Raw genomic sequence first — 20,841 nt, forward strand, 5'->3', positions numbered from 1 at the left:
AGTATAAGTCTGTGCAGCCAGGCCCAGCTTGCTTATTTATTTGTATATTTATTTATCACTATCATTTGCTCTTCCTCAGCTTCATCTCACCTTCCCAGACTATCATTTTCCATGTTGACTTGTGAGGCTTGTTCTAATTTCTCCATGAAGGACTGATGTCATCCAAATATATGCCACACATTCTTCTATCAGAGCATTTAGGATGTTGGATTAAGATATTTTGGATATATTTCACATTTTCTCCACTCTCCTTTCTCCAACCTACCACCCTATAGACCTTGGCCAAAAATAAAAGTAAAAACTAAAAATAAAATCACAAGCTGCTTCAGAGTAAGAATCTTGCTGTATTCACCTTTATATTCCAAGCAACTATCACAGTTATCTGTGCATAGTACTCAGTGGATATTTGTTGAATGAATGGATGCATTATTAAATACATCTGCAAATTTAATAGCAGTACCAATGAAGTAGATACTTTATAATGTTCTAGTGTCACTGAATAAGAGTGAGATACAATCTCAGACTCTGGTATCCCAGCCAATTGCAAGTTCTAGGATTACACCATGAGATAGAATGTGTTCTCACAAAGTCAAGAAAATCCCCTAGGAGTCACCCTAGCCATGCCACGAAGCTCAACACACAATGGCAGCTCTTTATCTGAATTCACCCCCACTTATCTTGACTACTGGTAAAATGAAGGAGCCCTAATGTTAACAGAAAAAAAAACCAGCACAGAAGACAGATTTGAAAATGATTTCTATTTTAATACATTTACTATTCTTCCTTGACCATTGTACTCTCTATTACTTAATGTACAGAAAATGTTCTAACATTTTCCTTTATTCTGAAGTCATAAGGAAATTTTTGGTGACGATGTTTCATTATTTAAGATGCCAGGTTTTCAGAGGAGGAGTATATACAATGCACATGATCAATGCATTTATTTATTATACATGTTCATCTTCACATGCATGAAATGTCACAATTAAATCCTTATTGTAAATAATACATCTATGCTAGTTGCATCGGCGACTTTTCTGCTGCTGTGGTAAAATACCATCTCCAGCAGCAGCTGAAGGAAAAAAGGTTTATTTTACAACGCAGCTCCAGAAACATAGTCTATAATGGTACAAAGGGCAGAGCAGCAGCACGGAGGAGACGCAAGGAGATCACATCTCCTCTCCACCGAGGAGGCAGAGAGGTAAAGATAGAGAACAGGGGTCTGCCCCAAGTGATGTACTTCCTCCAGCCAGGCTTTACTTCCTACAGGTTCTAGCACCTCTTCAAGCAGAGTCATGGACTGGACACCAAGTGTTCAAACACAAGAGTCTATGGGAGAACATTTCTTATTTAAACTACCACACTAGTGAAAATAGGGAACAGTCAAATAAGTAATCATAAAATCATCAAATAAAATTCAGCATTACATCACAATCACGTGGAACTTAACTTTTTAAGAAAGTAGAACTAGATCTTCATCAACAAATCAAAATGTCTGCCAGTTGGTGGTGGCACAAGACTTTAATCCCAGCACTTGGAAGGCAGAGGTAGGTGGATTTCTAAGTTCAGGGACAGTATGGTCTACAGAATGAGTTTCCAGGACAGCCAGGGCTATGCAGAGAAACTGTCTTGAAACCCACCTCCCAAAAATCAAAATGTTAACCACCAGACTGAAGAATATCACAAGTCATTTTAATAAGAATCTCCCTAGTGTAGTAAATTCAAACAGCACTTAAAAGTCCGGGTCTACAATAAAATGAAATAAAATCTCCAGCCCAATATAATCATGAACTGAACAACCTTGAATGGAAGCCTTTGAAATCAGGAATGACATGAGGATGGCTACGAGTCAGCTTTATTTTTCAAGTTCCAGATAGCAGGGAGGACTGGGGGGGGGGCAACTGTAATTTATTCCCTAGCATTAACAACCCAATTAAAAAATGGATAGAGGACAGAACAGGCATTTCCTCCAACAAAGATATGCATATGTTCAGTAGACCCTCAAAAAACTGCTCAGTATCATACCATTGGAGGATGCAATCCACAGCACTGGAGACCATTTCATATTCATCAGGATGGCTACTATAAAAAATAATGCTTGAAGGATGTGAGGAAATAGAAGTTCATGAAGTATTGATAGCAATGAAAAATTATATAGCTATTTTTTTTTTAAGTATGGAGCCCAGGTGTGGTGACACTGGGGCAGAAACACGCAAATCTCTGAGGTGGAGACCAACCTAGACGGTCTACAGAGAGTTCCAGGCCAGCTAGGGTATACATTAAGACCCTGCCTCAAAAGAAGAGAAAACAGAAAAATACCAGAAATTTCTCAAAGAGTAATCTGTCAATATGACTTCTAGACGCTCACACACGCACTAGAACACTGACAGCAGACTCGGGGAGTGGGACTTCATACAATCAAAGAGACGAATTATTGAACTAAACAACAGATAGGAGTAATAGACACACAGTTAGAGTCTTAGGATCTACTGAATGATTCCAAAAGACTATGCCTTAGATTTGAGGGAAGGGATCTCATAATGCCATGCCTTCCCATTCCGAAGCATGGGCGGTCTCTCCAGCTATTCAGGATGTACTTCATGTGTTTTTGTAAGTTTGTACAGTTTTCTTGTTGCAGATTTTACACACTTACATATATTTCTGGATGTTTGGTTATGAATGGAATGTGTGTAAAGCCCACTGGACAACACTGGGAGTCATCCTCAGGAACATCATCTATCTTCTTTGAGACAGGATCTCTCATTGGCCTGGAGGTCATCAGTTCGGCCATCTAGCTGTCCAGTGAGTCCCGGCGACCTTCGTGTCTCCACCTCCCCAGCACTGAGATCACAAGCCCTAACATCTGGTATGTTTAGGTGGGTTCTGGGGATTGAACGAAAGTAATTTATGTTTGTGTTACAAGTACTTCACTAACTGAACTATCTCACCACATATTAGTGCACTAAGATATGCACAGATCAACATTTGTCACTGTAAACGATTTGTATAAAGGACAATATTTTGGACATCGTTGCTTCCTTTTGGTCTCTCACTGAACATCGAGCTCACTGATTCTTCTCCACCAGCTGGCTAGTAAGTTTTCCGGATCTGCCTGTTTATGCCTCCCCAACACTAGAACTATACACATCGCCATGCCTGGCCTGTGTGTGCTGGAGACTGATCTGAGGGTCTCTTGAAGCTAGTGCAGCAAGAACTTTGCTGACTTCAGGGCCATGTCACCAGTCCTGAATGTAAATGTTTATATACATTGTAAACTCAATGTAAGGTTTATATACAGAAATTTGTGTGTATCAGAATCTAGAGGAAAAAGCAAATTGAGGTGATTGACACAACATCTGAGCACATACGGCAACAACTACAATAAGTAAAAATAAATAGTCTAGTTTGATCTCTAGAAAACGATCTCTTTCTACAGATCAAACCATGGAATGAATCTGTATGCCCAACGTGAACTAGCACTTCTGTACGAGTGTAGCATTTACTGGATGAGGCCGGACAGGTGGGCATCAGTTTAAGAAAAACAAAATACCAGTGGCTTGCTAATATAAATTAATATATCACTTTAAAAAATAAATCTAAACATTATTGCAATAAATAAAACAATGTTGTTATCATCCCATTGGGGAAAGTCTTCTTAAAAACATAAACTGATGCAACAACAAAAATCCTAGAAATATTTGCCTATAAAACTCTGTATTAAAAAAATAACATGAAGTAAAGACACAGAGACTTGGAAGCTAAGGCTGGAATATATCCACAGGGAACCTGAGTCTGACCACCCAATACCCACTGATGGAAGAAAGAGAATTGGCGTCAAGTTATCCTCTGGGCTCCATGTGTGGTGATGTGCAAACCCTTGAATAGTGTGCAAATAACTAAACAAAAGTGTAAATAAACAAACAAAAAACACTTAAAAAATGTTTTTGAACATGGTATAGGGGTCAGCACTTAGAGATTCCCTTTCTGACTGTCAAGCTTTAGTGGCAATTTGGTTTGGGAAAGTTATTTGCTCACCACAGTTCCAAACATTACAGAAAACAGAAGCACTTTCACGTCACCTCCAGTTTCCCAGTTTGCCTGTCTGCAAGGCAGTCCTGGTCTCTGGTCTGTACAGCTTCCAGTTTATGTCCTACCAAAATCACTTCATGGAAGTGATGGCAGATTGACACAAATGCCCGTAGAACACACGAGTAAATCATCCACCACCTAGGCAGTTACAGAGGACCCAGGACAATTCTTCTAGGCACATGACTTTAAAGCAATATCCACCCATAGCTAACACACACTGTTAGCCATGAATGGGGAAATTACAATCCAAGCGACAGTGAGCCAATAAAACACTCCAAGATATTTTTAGCTCTCCCTGTCCGATGAAGTGAGGATGTCTGACTCACCAGGAAGTGCTCCCTCGCTTCACAAAGATACAAAGGCAAATGAGAAACAAACCAGAGGGTAGACAGATACTAACTCAGGTGAGGGCTGGGCTGATCCACAGTTCTCTCAGTAAGGAACATTTCCAAACTGTTCTGAGCTGCTCCAGGCTTCTGGAAGGTTAAATCCCAGGAGACACGCCTATGCTGACAGCGTGCTCATGAGACCTTCAATCCCCTGTGCTGTGTTCTCTTCTCTACAAACGCCGTGGCCGCCCTTACACTCAGACGACAGTGTTTACGGCATTCTCAAGCCTAGCTTGGAGTGTTAGCCGTCGAGAATAAGGTTTTCTAGATGTGCGGAGGCAGAGAAACCAAATGTCCACATTTCTTATCAGAAGATGTGAGTGCTTTTGTCCCCTTGCTCCTCCCATGGGCTGTTGGAGCCCACAAGACTATAAAGTAAATGTTCAGCTGACAGAGCAATAGGCAGATCTACGGGAAGTAGACGTCCACATGGAATAACCCATTTTGCAGAGCTGCAGAATACTTGACTTTTGGAAAAGTCACCATCATATCTGTGGAAACCTTGTGAGGCCCTGATTCTCCCACAAAATTACCTGCTAACAGACCACATAGAAATGTCTAAAGAACACAGGCACAGAGTAGGAAGGTAGTGTGTCCCACCATTGCTAACAAAAAAAAAAAAAAAAAATCTGGGAGTCCCCAAAACTGGCTATCACAAAAGAGATTGGATGAGGGAAATGGGTAAATCCAGAATTCAGGAACATTTAGTAATTTATTAATTATTTTATTACATTAACTTTAATGGATTGGAGTGTCAGGTCATTCCCTTGGATGCTGGCTCTTTCCTGGGTCATGTCACCTATTCTAGAGTGCAGCTTTGTCAGTTCTACCTGCCCTTTTTGTGATTTTGATATGCATATTATCATTGTCCTTGCCTGTGGAATTTTCCAACTATATCTATAAAAACTAGAAACCTTGTGGAAATCACTCCTTATTCTTATTCTTCTCACTACTACCTCTACTTCTTCCCCTTACTCTCCTTCTTTCTTTTTATTTTTCCCCTCCTTCTTCTCTGCACCCCTTCACTTCACTTCCCCTCCCCTACCTGAAAAATAAAGAAGATGCAGAGGTAACACACATGAGTTAATCTTTTTACCCTCAGATCCCTGCTTGCCTTCAATTCTACTGAGGGGGTAGTGAGGCTGGTACTCATGGACCCCCGACAATGAGCAATGCAGAGATTGACAATTCAACAAGTGTTTGTGCTACAAGTAGTTTTCTAACTTGTAAAGTTACTAATACTTTTCAAATTCCACAAGCTTTAACCTTCTCTTAGGACTTTTAGGCACACCATAATAAAATACTGAGAAATGTTGTCAATCACAGAACAGAGTAGGAGATGGGTAGGAAAGGAGTAAGCGTCAAGAACAGAGGCTCCTCACCTGAAACTGGGGCATGCATGTATGCATGGCTGACTATCTGAACCTGGGAGCACGCACATAAGGCTAGGTGTCAGACACACCCTACAATGCTGATGGCAGCATGTTTTTCAGTAGCTTTTGGCTATCACTACATTTTTTTATTAAATTTTTTGAGAGTTATTTATTTTTATATTATGTGTGTGAGTGTTTTGTTTGTTTGTACGTCTGTGAAGGATATGTATGTGATACCCTCAGAGGTCAAAAGAGGGTGTTAGATCCCCTAGAATTGGAGTCACACATTGTTAGCTAACATATGGGCGATAGGAATCAACTGAAATAGGACTCCTTTGATAGGAATCCTCTGAAAGGGCAGATAAGTGCTTTACCTGCTGAGCCATCTCTCAAGCCCCAATCCTGTGTTTTAAAGGAGTCTCAAAACATTTAGAGTCACTAAACAAAGACTCAGAAAAGGCAGCTCTGTACTCAGTGAGTCCAAGTATGACCCTAACTGGGACAAATGTCAGACTTGGGAAGAAAGTCCACAAAAGCCAAGAAGCTTAAGTCATTAGACTGTGAGACTCATTCTAGAAACAGGAAACTAACCTAAGAAACAAATTCAAGCAATTGCATTTATCTTTAAATAATGTGTCTAGAGATATATTTAAAGTAAAAAATACAAGACACAAACATAAGGATATATAAATACATGTTTATACATAAGCAAATATCATTTTTAATTTTTTTAAAAATCATAAAACACTCTGAAAAAAGAGTTATCTATAATATATGTGAACACTAAGTGTTTTCATTCCCATTGCAAACTAACTTAAAAGGCAATGCAATCCCAAGAAAAATTCCCAAAAAAGGACCCCTCTGTGAAGTTTCAGAAGAACAGATAAATCAGAAAATGAAAAATATTTTTTGAAGTATGTAGGAGAACTGGAGGTGCCATACTGTGAGGTGTGCTGTCAGCCACAGAGCTGAAGATGCCAATGAAATATACAGACACAGCCAAGAGAAGTCTCATGTGGGACTCCCCTCAGTATACTGTGAATGTATTTTATTACCATTGGTTTTACCTTGTAGTGATACATGGATTAACAGAAATAGAAATAGCCAGTGTCCAGGGCTGCTGAGACCAAGCTGCAAACCATTTTAAAAGCACTCCTGGTCAGAAAATGATTACAGATACACAATAAGACAGATTCAGTCAAAAGACCCTCTGAATGGGTCACAGTGTTGGAAAAATATGTATGGGCTTATGAAAGAGAAGAAAGAGTACAGAAAGGCAAAGATAAAAGGAGTAAAGATAATTAAACATTAAAAAAAGCCATGTAAAGATGGAACATACACAGAAAATCTAGATATTACTGTGTTTTCCTGGATTTTTTGACCGTGAATGAGCTCAGTACAGAGAGACATTTCATTGCACAGGTTGCTAAGCTACACCAAAATATATATTTTAAAGATATCTTGACTTCAAAATTTGAGTCTAAGGATATGTTACTTTGGAAAAGAGGTTCTGCTTTTGTTTCCACAGAAGATGGGAATCTGTGAATTCCTTCCAGCCTAAATTAATATAGTTTGATGGAACAAGACTCCCAAAAAGTTTCCATGAACCCTAAAATACTTCGCCCAACAAACAGCAGGAAGAAGTTAGAAGAAAGCAACGCCTAAATTCCCAAAATGATTGTTTATAAATGTTCGTTTTCATTTAAAGGGGGATATGATATATAGAAATGAAAACTTCATATTAGTATGGATCTTGATTTATTGATACAAATTCAAGGTCGATTTGCTACACTGTGTATATATTTCTACTCTTGTTTAAGGTATTATGTTAAAGTAGCTCTTTTAAAAATGTAATGTATAGTTAAGAAATACAGACTAATAGTCATCTATAATAGTCAAACTGTAGTCATATTAGGTTTTCTAGATATACAGAGATATATTTCAGTTAGATAGATATTCTTCAAACCTTTCAAAGATCTACAGAATATGGCATTTAAAATGTTTTAAGAACTTAGACTTTTCTCCACAATGAGACATGTCTGCTTCTGATGGCATCAATTATTTCGGAGAGGTTGATGGGAATTGAAGAAACATGCTATGGAATTTGCCTTTGATGTGACAAGGCTAGCAATTTGCACAAGAAACTGCTCTTGCCTGGACTGCTTGATGGCATAATGTATAAATTGGACATGCAGGATCCACAGAAAAATGACTGTTAAACTTGCAGGTGAGACAGTCCTTCAGGGTTCCTGCTTTACAAAAGAACAGCCAAACATTTTGCAGGACACAGAAGAAAGCAACTGATGAACTTTGTTAGTACAAGGCAGAATAGATTTTCAAATTTCCTGCTTCATGGTTTTCCATGAAGCAAGATACTATAGTATCTGCAAGATACTATGGGATTTTAGGCTGAAGATGGATGCCCCAATGTTACAGAAGAACTTTGGGTGACTGTCCAGGCAATGAGACCTCTCTGTCAATTCTAGAGTTTTGGAAGTTGCTTACAATGCACTTCCTGTTTACTTAGGTAATATTATAACCTTTTGGGGGTCTTTGGTGGAGTTGAAAACAGATAGTTATAGTTTTCCTTAGTTATGATAAAAGATAAATTAGATATGAAACTTTACACTCACAAAAATATTGTAACTATAATTCTTGCTTGATAACTGCTTTGTTATATGTAATTTTACTATGTTAAAATTAAAAACCTTCCTTTTTACTTAGACAGAAAAGGGGAGATGATGTGGGATTGCCTTCTGTATGCTGTGAATATGTTTTTTTTATTATTGGTTAATAAAGAAGCTTTTTTAGCCTATGGCAGGGCAGAATAAAGTCAGACAGGAAATGTGAACAGAGATATATAGAGAGTGTAGGCGGAGTCAGGGAGATGCCACATAGCAGGAGAAAGATGCCAGTCAACTGCCAAAGAAGCAAGACATGTAAAAAATGAGGTAATGCCACAGCCTTGTGGTGATACAGATTAATAGAAATGGGTTAACATAAGGCATAAGAACAAGCTACAAATATGCCTAAGTCATCAGCCAAATAGTGCTGTAATTAATATAGTTTATATATGATTACTTGGGTCTGGGCAGCCATGAAATGAATGAGCTTTCTCCATTTACAGAAGTCTAAAGCAAGCATGAACTAAGTTCAGAGAGAAGGCAGTTATTCTTAAAACCCTGCTGTGAAATCAATTCATAATTCATAAAAAAAATCTGTGATCTCTCTAATTTATATTGTGCTCCAAATTAAATTCTGCTGTGAAATGGAGGGAGAAAGGAAAAGGAGCAGAAAAATCACTTAAGGAGCAGCAGGCAGTGTACCTGTGCAGGGCATGATTGACTTGTCTCGAGATTTGCTGTCACTTTTCTTTATGAACTGTCTGTGAAGGGCTCCAGATGATCTGACTTCTCTTTGAATTTGGTCAATGGGGAAAAAAAAGAGAGAAGAACTCACTTAAAAACAACATTAAGACCATCCACAGCAAAGGGTAGTACTGAGAGAAAGAACAGTGATTCCAAGAAGAATATGGAGCTTATTGCCCAGACTATATTCATTCAAGCCAAGAAAAGTGGGGTTGAAATACTCTGTTCACTCACAGTTACTGTGCGACTTTCACAACACAAGACAGGATCTCATTTAAAAGAACAACATAGGCAGGCACAGCATAAGCATTGTGGAGGTAAGTAGGAGGAGAAAAACACTTGAGGCACAGTATGAACTAACACTGAGTTTCCAACTCAACCCCTCTGTAGGGGCCAACTTCAGTCCCTGTGGAAGTCCACTAAGTGCCAACTCTCAACTGGCACATCACCAGGGTTCCTAGGGCTCAGAGACTGGAAGTAACAATTCCCTTAATGTGGTACAGGACAACCTGAGAACAGTAGATGCTCCAGCAGAACCCAAGAGAAGTGATTGCACTGTCCCGAGCCACAAAGGATGCTAGAGCTAAGTGATGGCAGCAAGGAGGATGGCAGTGGGCATGAGCATCACTGTGAAGGACTGCTATAAACCAGTAAGATTCTAGAACCCATCATTTAAGATTACAGGTCCTTCTATATTAGTTCCTTTCCTTCTCATCATGAACAAAAATTAATTTATAGGATTAAGTGATTTCTTAAGCCTCTCAAAAGAATACTGATTAGGAAAAATCAGTAAAGTGGGTGAGGGCGTCATCATAGGGTGGAGTAGGGGGGACCTATGATGGAAAAGCTAGGCTTGACGTGGACTGACCATCGATCTCAACAGTACAGAATCCCAACAATACATGTGAAATAGAAATGGTGAAGGGTTATTCTCTCGTTTCTTTACGTTAAAAGCTAATTAATTCTGGCAAGAATAAAATACACTCAAGATGTAAAAGTGCAAGACTTTAGCTACCTTGAATGGCCTTCGATTAGAGCTCTGTCTCTAAGCTCCCTAGAGACTGGGTATTTCAGTATGTTTTCCCCAGGGCAGGGAAACCGATAGAGAGTCCACAAAATATGGACAATTACACACCAAAGTCTTCTGAGATTTCAGTTTATTCAACAACAGAGCTTAAGATAAGCATGATGTGTGTGTGTATGTGCGTTCACACACGAGCATGCGTGCACACGCATGTGTTAACTTCCTCAAAATTACCAATGAGGTGCAAAATGTGTGGGTTATCTTATTCTTCTATGGAAACCACATCTCCTACAATACATCAGTACCAGTAGGTTCCTAGGCCGTCAAGTGCCAGACACGAAAACAGAGTAGAGCCAAAGTACTGCCACCAACAGGGCTTCCTGGGAGTGCACAGCCAGCCTGCTGCTGTCATATTACTTCAACCAAAGAACTATCATTATTACCTCTTTCATCTGCCCGCCTCTCCCCAGGTCATTGAAGGTCTTAATGGCTCAGAGAACACACGTCAGAAAGACTAGGAACCACTGCTCACATGCATGCTCCTGTGAGCCTCTAGAAGTGGAAGACAGGAGAATAACAGAAAACAAAGACTAGACTGGGTTCAAGAAGCACTTAGTACATTTATTTCCTTCTCTCCTCAGCTAATGCCCATCGTGGCAAGGAAGGCTGCCATGACATACTAATTAGATCAAGACTAAAATCTCTAACTCGGGAATTAGGACTCTTTGTTTTGTTAATAGTTAAGGCAAATTTTAGGTCATTTAATCACTGTTTGGACCATGATAAGCAAATAACTTGGTGGGTGGGCCAATATTGTGATCATAGATAGCATTACAACGTGGGTATATGCTGAAAAACTGAAATAGCTGTATATATTTTCACTAAGGTAAAGCATTTTTTATCACATAAGAAAAGCAGTGCAGAAAAATAACATGCTATAAAGTAGTTACTGTCCCAGAAAAACTACAAGTTTGTGATTGGGTATGTGGAGGCTATAGACCACCTCCAGACTGCCTTGCCAATGTGTGTGTTCTCAACTGCTGACACTTGATATTACAAAACAAAACAGCCTCTGGAACCAAGTAAACTTCCAAAAAGAAGTATTTTTCTCTAATTATGTAGACTGAACTTGATATGCATGCCTATCAACAGCAATAATAATAATAATAATAATAATAATAATAATAATAAAAGCCTCAAACAAAAGAATAATAAAGGAAGGGCTTTCTTTCTCCTTCTGAAGATTCTGAAGATTCAGTGCAATGAACTCTAACATGTGAGTGAAATGGGAACAGATACAAATGTGAAGGAAGTCATGTGATTTAGCAATGAAGATTCCCCTGTCCTATGGGGAAGACAGAAGATGGAAAACGCAAAGTCCCTGGGCTCACAGAACAGACAAAAGATTGTAAATGATTCTTTTCTACAGAGGAACGTCTCCCGGGATATTGACCAGGGCTGATGCGGAAAACAGCAGCGTTTGTGCAAAAGCCCGACCAGGTGCAGCACAAACTTGGGCTCTCCTTTTGTTTCCATCACGTGACTTTAGTTAAGCGAAAACTTCAGCCAAGACCGGAGCTGATTGGCTTCTCAGAAAGCCTCTTCTAGCACCTGCTAATTTCTAGGTAAGCCTCTAATTTAAATAAAACTAAAGCATATTTTTGGAGTGACAGTCCAAGCAGGTATGAAAGATAAGTCTCCAAATATCAGAAAGAAAGAGATTTCAATAAAAGTCAACCCTCGACCCCTACCACACACACATACAATTTAAATATATCCCTGTCTAGTTCTACGTGATTTTTTTTTTAATTTTCATGTGAACCTTTCACTTAAAGAGTAAAATGTCCAGAGTCCTATTCCATTTAAAAAGACCGAAGTTAAGTTCCTGGGAAGTTTTCCAGAGAGTTAGATTGCCTTAAAATTGGACGTGCATTAAATGAAGCTTTGTCTAACAAAAGTGAGCGAGTAACTGATATGGCATCTGTATGTTCAGTCCACACAAGGTTCCTTTATCTGGGAAGCATTACTCAGAGACAAACAGAACATCAGATTACAGTCCTGGGGACTCATACTCGCCTCTTCTACGGATGCTGCCAGCTCACACAAACATTATATGTGCACCGAGCACCTGTTTCCAGAAGAATTTGTAATCTACCTGCTCCATTTTGTTCCCCAAAGTCTCTCCGACTTGACACGTGTGCCCCCTTTCATTCATTCCGCTGAACCTTTCATCCCTAAGAGGTTCACTCGCAGTAAATGTGCAGAGTGGTATGCTTTAATACCAGGAGCAAAAAACAGAAGAAGCCTTCTTCATTATAATGTATAATGAAACCAAGCCCTGATTCTGAGAGTTCTCAGAAAGTGCACAAAAAGCCATGGCAGGAAGGGGTTCATTCCTGGTGCAGGGTTCCTCCCACATTACCTGCTTCAGTGTACTTCAGTCCCACTTTTTCTTCTGTGTCTTTTGTCTTTGGGGGCGGCCAGACAGCTTGGAGTCTGCCAGGAGTCCTGTCGTCCTGCTCCGTGGGGCTCTGGTCAGGCTGGGCAAAACAGGTAAAGAATAATTTTAAGTGAAATGTGATCAGAGCCAACTGATTCTTGAAAACACACATCCTAACGTTAATTCTAATATAGATTTAATGGCCAGCTGTACGTTGCTCCCACTACTTGTAATTAAGCCATCTTAGTACAGTATGAACTTTTTTCCAGAAGGGTAAAGAAACGGTAAGGGTAAAAACTAAAGAAAAAAACAAAACAAAAACAAAAATCACTCAATCAATCAAACAAACAAAAAACCTTCAGAGCTACCTAACATGCAACCCTTTATGTATTATTTTTGTTATTCAACTTTTTAAAAGGCACAACTAATTTTTTAGCTGCAGAAACAGAAACAAATGCATTATATCATCTGGTACTTTTATAGAAATATTTGCAAATGTACTCCAAAGAACTCCACACTATTTACAATAAGGATTAAGATTGCATTTTCCATGAACATTAGCAATAATTGAACACACACTTCTCTAAGTATTCCACACTAATTTTAATTCTTTCCTATTACAAAATAAAAGAGACTGACTCCATGTTCAAGTCTTTTGTTGTTGTTGTTGTTGTTTTTTTAATGGAGTTGAATTTCACAACTAAAATGCTATGGTTCGTTTAGATTTAACTACAAGCTATGATAATCTTCCAGAGACTTTAATTTTTAATAGCTTAATTAAATATACAAGCAGACATGATAATCCTATACTGAATTGATGTTTAACAAGAAATTCTATCCATTGTTCCCATGAACTTTCAATGCCAAACACTTCCTGATCATTATAAATTAACTTTCTTTGAATAATTCCGTCTTTCACTAGCTAGATCCCTTATGCTCTGATTCCATTTATTCTTTCCCTAAGTGTTAGGGCTAGGTTCCTGTTTTTATATATGGGGAGACAGGCTCAGAGATTATCAAGGTCACCTCGCCATAAATGGCAGACCAGGGATTAAAACCCAGTTCTCATCCTAAATTCGGTGCTCAGCCAGGAAACCACATAAAGAACACAGACCATTTCAGTTACATCATGAACACATATTTGCTAAATGGCACACTTTCAAAGGCAGCCTTGTGTTCGCGAGAGTGTAATTGAACGGTGAGGAAATCTCTATAAATTGGGCTGTACTGACACATTGCACATCCCATTACTTCCCCATGTTGCTAATGTTTTATAAGCACAATGAGCATTGATGTTTAGACTCCGGGTGCACAGTTTCCCTTCCTTCCCACACACCCTTACACAGACTACAATTACATCCAAGAAAAACAGACGATAAAGATGTGCTTCTGTCCAACTTCGCCGCCATTCGCAAGACAAATTTAATACATTAATTTCTTTTTACCTAAAATACTAGTAAGATCGGGCAACTAGATTTGATCTTAACAGAAAATCTGGAATGCAAAAAAAAATATACAGCATGCTATTTTATGTCAAAATGCAGTACCCAATTCTACATACGCTTTTGGGGTCAGTGGGGCTGTCTGCCGGCCTTGACTTGGACCTTTCGAACACAGCGCGCAGTGATTCCTTCTCATGCCTCATCTTTCGCTTGAGAGCTTCCAGCTCCGAGGTGTCAGCGGTGGTCCCCTTTTTAGGGGGACGGATGAATAAGGCCTTAAAGGCCTCCAGGGCAGTCTCTGGTGGCTTCGACTTCACCTGGGTACCCTGAACTTGGGCATCTCCAGAACTCTTCTGACTCTCCTGGTCAGTACTATAGCCCATCTCGTCTGCCCCACGGAGTTCGGGGTCTGCTTCCTTCAGTTCGGTCCTTGGCATGTCAATGTTGAGCAGCTGAGATAGCTGCTCCAGGAGAGTGGGAGTGGCCTTCGGATCAGTTGCTCTACCCTGGCTCTTCACTGTCTGTGGGCCTCCCTGCACCAGAGACTTATGAACAGGCTGGGTCAACTTGAGCAAAGCCAAGTCCCCATCCTTGGGTTTGATTTCAGTAATGGTCTCCCCGGCCTCCGCTGTAGCCCCCTTCTTCAGCACACGGAGCCCACTAAAGAAAGCTGGAAGCTGGAAGGACTTCTCCGCCGGAGTCTCTCTCTCTCTTTTACAAACAGTACCCTCAGCAACACCAACAGTCTGGTCTGTTGCTGCGGGTGGCGTTTGGGACCTTTCTTCCGCAGCCTGGCCCTGCTCTGCTGAATGGCTATCATCACCGCCAGGGTCCACTTTGCTGCTTGTCTCAGGTAAAGTACTCTGAGAATCACCGCGGAGTTCTGCATCATCAGTCTCCCCAGTGTGGTCATTTTCTCCCGAATTTTCCAGGCTTTCTTTGGGCTCTTGAGATGGTTCAGATAAAACAACAGTGGTGGACTCCCGCGTATCAAGGCCACTTCCCTCTTCTGCCTCTTGGCCTCCATCTTCAGAGTCAGAATCACTTGTGGTGTGAACCAGGGTCCCACGGACCCAAAGGACATCCTCGCTATCCCCACTCACAGTGGCAGGTGAAAGCAGCTCATGACCAGGGGAAGAGGTGCTCGATCTGACTTTCCCCTGACTTCCTTCGGATCCTGTCTCGGCTGTTGCTGACTTCCCATCATTTTCGAGATCAGGTGGAACCGGAGCTTCTGCCTGTAACTGATCTGAGCCTTCGCTGGGATCATCTCCCTCAGGAGCGGGGTCCACCTCTAAATTGCGAAACGCCTTCAGCACAGCATCTTCCTCTTCAGGATCCAAGGAGTCCAATTTACTTGTAAATCCAAACAGGGATTTCATAGAGAATTTACTCAGGATCGACTGAGCCATCTCAAGCCCGGCTTCGGATTTGTTTGGTTCCAGCTCATCTCTGCTGCTGAGAGAGTTACCAGCCTCCTCCATGTCCCCGCAGTGGCCTTGACAGAAGTTCTACCTTGTGTTACCTGCCCGGCTCGCTCAGTTTATCCGCTCCATCTGCTCTTGACTTACAGGACAGGGAGCTACAGCACCGGGGAGAGAGCCAGGCTTTCAGCAGCTCAGAAAACACACTTGGTCTCTTTCAGGTCACAGAGTCCTCGCTTCCGGTCTGTTCGATGCCGGTCGGCGTGCCCAGGGCAACTTGTTAAGTCTGGGCAATTCTATGCCCCAAAGCGGCTGGGGCTCCACACCTTACTACACATGGGCAGGCAGGCTGCTCTTCTGGACTTCCGTATTTACTCCCCGGGACAAAAGGCTTTTTGTCGCGGCAAAGTCAGCCTGTCCCGTAATCCCAGCCCAGGACTTCAGGAGGAGCTCCGCCCCTTGCCTACGAGTCTCCTGGTCACATTCAACTTCCTCATTGGTGAGCAAGTTGAGGTTCCTAAAAGTGCTGAGCCGGCAAGCTGGTCCTGACAGCCCTGAACCACCCCCTGGTGCAGCCCAAGAGATTCCAAAGTGAATCAGCAGAAAATGGCCAAAGGATTTCTGAAGTGAGTCCTCTTTTCCAGCCAGGCCCCACACCCAGCATTTCGCCTACATCCACACATCCACAGCCTCCTGAAGAACTCTAATCAAAGTCAGAAAGTAAAGAAAAAGATCCTCTCAAAGTGCCCGGAACTCTCAGAGTAGTTAATTTACTATCCCTGGAATGTCTTTTGTTTTTAAATGCTAGCCGGCAGGTTTCATCTGGAATGCAGATTTTCTCTGACTGCTGGGAAGGAAAACCAACTAGACTGGTTTCAGATTACTACTGTTTTAGCTCCGCCCTGCCTGGGTGTTCTGCAAACAGGTACTTAAACAAGCACGCCCACCACGCCCAGAGTCCACCTACTGTAGGGCAGCAGAATAAACAGCCCCAGCCATGAGTACCCGTGATTACTGTCTGAGTTGTGAGCCAACCTTAGGTCTCTTTCTGTTCAGCAGCAGTGACTTCCTCGGTGAGTTATAAATCCTGGTGGCAGAAGGGACTCCTTTTCCGCTTTGGTGTTGCAGTCAAATACATGGACCTGGTATAGCACGATTTTGGAACGCAACCTGCCTTCTTGGTCAAAGTCATTCAGCCAAGATTCCCAAGGATCTTTATTTCTGTCAAGGTCTAAAGTGTCTATCAGTTTGGTTTCCACTGCCCATTTTGTGCACAAAGCAAAAGCAAGGAAACCCAGCACTGATTGGATCAAACATCATTCTGGTGTCTATAGACCAGAGACCTGAGGATGTGGGGTGAGGGAATCATAGCTGCCTAGTGACCTCTTGGGGATAGTTTCCTGTCAAACCCAAAGGTCTGAGAAATCTGGTTGCAATAATGCATTTTTAAAACAATGTATGATTGCAAAAAGGGAAAACATAACCAAAGAGAGTGTATATTCCTACAAATCCTATAGGAAAGAACAAATCGTAATTGGTTCCTGTGACTAAACAGAGCCTTTCTGCAAGATGACCCCGACTGACATTTTGGGATTACTAACTGACCTAAATGCAAAAGGTGTGGTGCCGGGGACTGCCTAGCACACACAAGGCTTTGGGCTCAATCTCCAGCAGAGTCAAACGACAGAATCAAACGAAGTGAAGGTGGGGCAAAATAAAGGGGGGGGGATCTGATGGTGTCATTCTGAATAAGCTTCCGCTCGAGAGGAAATGCCGATTGATAAAAATCTGCCTTCAAGATTGTGGAAAGAAGGGATCATTACATCAGTTTCAAGAGCTACCCACAGAAGACGCAGGACTAGAGGAGGAGTTCTGCACACTGGGTATTTTCCTTCTCTCTGAGGATGTTTTGTTTGCTCAGATACATATATATCATAGGACTGATTTCCAGAGTAAGTTTACAGGCACCTCCATAGACTTGGGCAAAAATACAAGCTGGAAGGGGTCGTTAGTCCCTCTACACCATAGTACTGAGCAGACTTAAAGGGTTTCAGTGTCCCCTCATCATCCACAGGCGCCAACACATTTCATAGAAAATGGATCTGGAGATGATTGACTTGACACCCCTTCGCTCTGGGTAGTAAGGCTTTATTGGACTTATTTTAGATTAAGAAAACAAAGTGAACAGAAGTTAACTGAGTAGAGTTTCATCGGGTAGTGGGGGTGAATGAACTCAGTAATATCTAGAACCGAGCATTTACTAAGTGCCCAAGCACTGCTTTAAATGCTTTGCGAATACTGTCTCATTAGCTAGAAACAGCCGCTCTAGCTTGGAATTGATTCTGTTTCTCCTGCTAGAAAACCGACCCAGAAAGATGAAGTAACTCATGTTTCTAGGGCCAACGGGCAATGAAACCAGAATTTGACTCTAGAATGCACTCTTAACCACTCTCAACACCTCAGAAGTTGGCTTCCTGCTTGCTCTCGTAGGACACCGCACATGGCCGGGTCTTAAATTACAAAGGTGGCAGGCTCTTCTTAGGGTCTGAGGTACACTTTCTCCTTTGGGATGACATGGAGACAGACATCACAGAAACTTACTGACAGAGAATAACTGTGGTTTTACATTGCTGGAACTTCAGGGCAAATTATTTAAATAGTTATTTATTTAAACGTTTAACAATTATGTCATTTAAATAATTAAATTATTATCTGAAATTAATTTAAATTATTTATTTAGGAAAATTATTACAGAGAAGTCAGAAAAGAAGGCAAACGGAGAGAAACTTCCAGCAGAGGAGTTTCTACGAGAGGAAAATGCCATTGAAGTTTGCTTGTCTCGAAGGTTTGTAGGGCTGTGGCAGAAACTAGATAGAGAATAAGATCATCTCTACTGAGATTAGTTAATTTTCTGCATCTTCAAGGGCTAAGCCAATGGTGGGCCTAGACTCATTATGCCGGTACCCATGGCCCATCCTGAGAGATGATCACATACTGCTGATGGACTAGCTACACAGACAGGGATAGATGACGCCTCCCTCTGTCCAGCCCTGACTCTGGCTTTGACACTGACTGTTGCTAGCTGTTAGTCACTTGACCCACATTGCTACCTTCAGACTTTGCGAATGTCTCGCAGCTGTCAGGTCCACTCGACTTTCTTTGTTCTCTTATTTACAAGGGCAACTTGTAGCTTTACCATGGCAAAGAGCTAACTCCCTCCCAGTCACTAAGATGTAGCTGCAGCCTTTCTTGGTTACCTCATTTTTAGCTCCTTACAGAGTAGTCTGAGGTGGTCTCCTATTACCGTTAGTCTGTCAACAATCAGCTACGTTAGAAAGCAAGCATATTTACAAAAGGACAATACTGCTTTGTGGTCATTCCTCGGGAGCTTCAGAGCGGGCCTGGTGGCCTGCTGTCAGTGGCTCAGAGCTCTGTCCTGCTTCTCCCGTTCTGTCTAGCAGCCTGGTTATACCCAATTATTAGACCTCTTCTTCTTCAGTGTCTTAGGCTTTCTCATGTTAACCTTTAGTCTTCCTTTTAATTTCAACCTCCGTTCTATTATTTATGTGAGCATCTTGCACTGTCTGTGCTGGGTCCCTTTCCCTTACAATGGACAGAGAGCTATCTCTCTCCTGTATCACTGTGAATGAAGAGAAAATAATGGGTGAGGGTGAGCTATACTGAGTCCAGGGAGTATCTTTCAATTCACCAAATGAAACCTGATATAATATTGGGAGAGCGAATGAAATCATGACATCTACAATTGTGACGTTTCATTAAAAGGATCATAGGATTGGGGAAAGGTATGTGTGTATCTGAGACTAAACTGGACTTTGCGTTACAAGTCAAACATCTTGACCTCATTTTAAAGATGAAGACATCTGAAGTCAAGAGGAGTTAAATAGCTGCTGCAGCTGACTCTGAGAACCCCCATCTCCTGGCCGCCCTGCAGCACACTGCCCACGTCGTCTAACACGTAATTTCTACTTAGTTCAGAGTAATGTGAGTGAAACTTGAGAGTCCACACTAATGGAAATCAAGCCTGAGGCGACCTTAGACTTCTCCTAGGCTTGCAGCATCTGTAACTGCCTCCCAGCTAACTTATACCAGCCCCAATAAAAGCCATCAACTACTTCTGTTAATCAGTTGAAGAGAAAAAAATCAGGCTATGTAGTCAGGCTGTGGTGGTTGACGCCTTTCATTGGATTTCTGAGTTCAAGGCTAACCTGGTTTACAGATTTCTGTGTTCAAGGACAGCCAGGGGAAATGCTGTCTTGGAAAAAACAACCAACACACAAAACAAAAACAAAACCAGGCACTTTGCAAGGACAAATTCCAGTGGTAAAAGTCTTTTCCTGTTGAACAGTGTAAAATACTTCCAAGGCTGGCTCCACCATGAATGTGGGTTAAATATGGACAACATATTTAGGATTTGAAAGGAGAATGGTGATACTGGCCATGCTATGAAACTGGAAGAGAGCAGGGTGTGCATGATCTTGCCATGAACAAGGGCTGTGTGCAGTTAGGAGCATGGTTCTGGTTCCTAGGCTGCATCCAAGCTCGGCACCTGTAAGCGTGCTTCTGGGCAAGTGACAAAGGCTCCCTGTGCTGCAGCTTTGTCACCTCGGGGATGACAGTACTATGTCATGGTGACTGTGAGCATTACACATACAACCGTATGTGTTTGACATCCCCCTCCATAGAACTTCAAGAGTTCTTCGGGCTTTCATGGGAAAGAAACAACCTTCTTAGTAATCTCAACCCATATCTACCAGACATACTGTTGTTTTGTTTTTGTCAATAGGAAACACATATTTATGGATGAACTGACAGTCCAGGCAGGGAGTTGCTGCCTCCCAAGTCCCCGGGATCCATGGTTTTAGAAAGAGGGACTAAAGGTCTTCCAAATCACTGTCTCATTTATACTCCACTGGACTCCAAAGTCAATTCTCTCGAAGGATTCCTTTGAGCATTTCAGGGCCAGTGTTTTGAGAGTTGGATTTTCCATCTCTTCCACCTTTACAGAGTGATTAGTTTAAGGTTTCCTCAGGTGACTCTGCAGAAGGTCACTAAGTTCACTCTATTCTGTATTATATTTTCTGGTCCAAGAGGATTTTCAAACAAACTCTACCCATTTCAGAGGCAGGACTCTGTAGATTTAGTGTCTTTCCATTCCTCCCTCAAATGTCCACTGGAGCACAGACAGCAACCCTGCAAGGACTGTCATAGATCTGTGACTCCCCAGTCTCACCATAATAGCTCTGATACGTTTTCCCTTTTTCTTTTTTCATT

At 41.5% G+C, this 20,841-nt stretch overlaps 1 protein-coding gene across 3 annotated transcripts in view; it reads right to left on the minus strand.

Annotated features, from left to right (window-relative positions):
• Positions 1-20,841, minus strand: part of Fmn1 (formin 1) — a 366,255-nt gene that overhangs the window by 242,751 nt on the left and 102,663 nt on the right. The window contains exons 1-2 of one of the 3 annotated variants that reach the window (XM_048459738.3): positions 14,245-16,361; positions 12,666-12,783 (exon numbers count right to left, since the gene is read on the minus strand). The exons of 1 other annotated variant lie outside the window; for it this stretch is intronic. In XM_048459738.3, the coding sequence (XP_048315695.3) occupies positions 12,666-12,783; positions 14,245-15,609 (1,483 nt within the window). In that variant the 5' untranslated portion in view covers positions 15,610-16,361. Of the gene's footprint in view, positions 1-12,665; positions 12,784-14,244; positions 16,362-20,841 lie in introns of those variants that run through there. One more of the 3 variants, XM_085696502.2, reaches the window with a different exon arrangement.

Source organism: Myodes glareolus, chromosome 10 (genome assembly GCF_982192425.1).
Source record: "Myodes glareolus chromosome 10, mMyoGla1.1, whole genome shotgun sequence".
NCBI lineage: Eukaryota > Metazoa > Chordata > Mammalia > Rodentia > Cricetidae > Myodes > Myodes glareolus.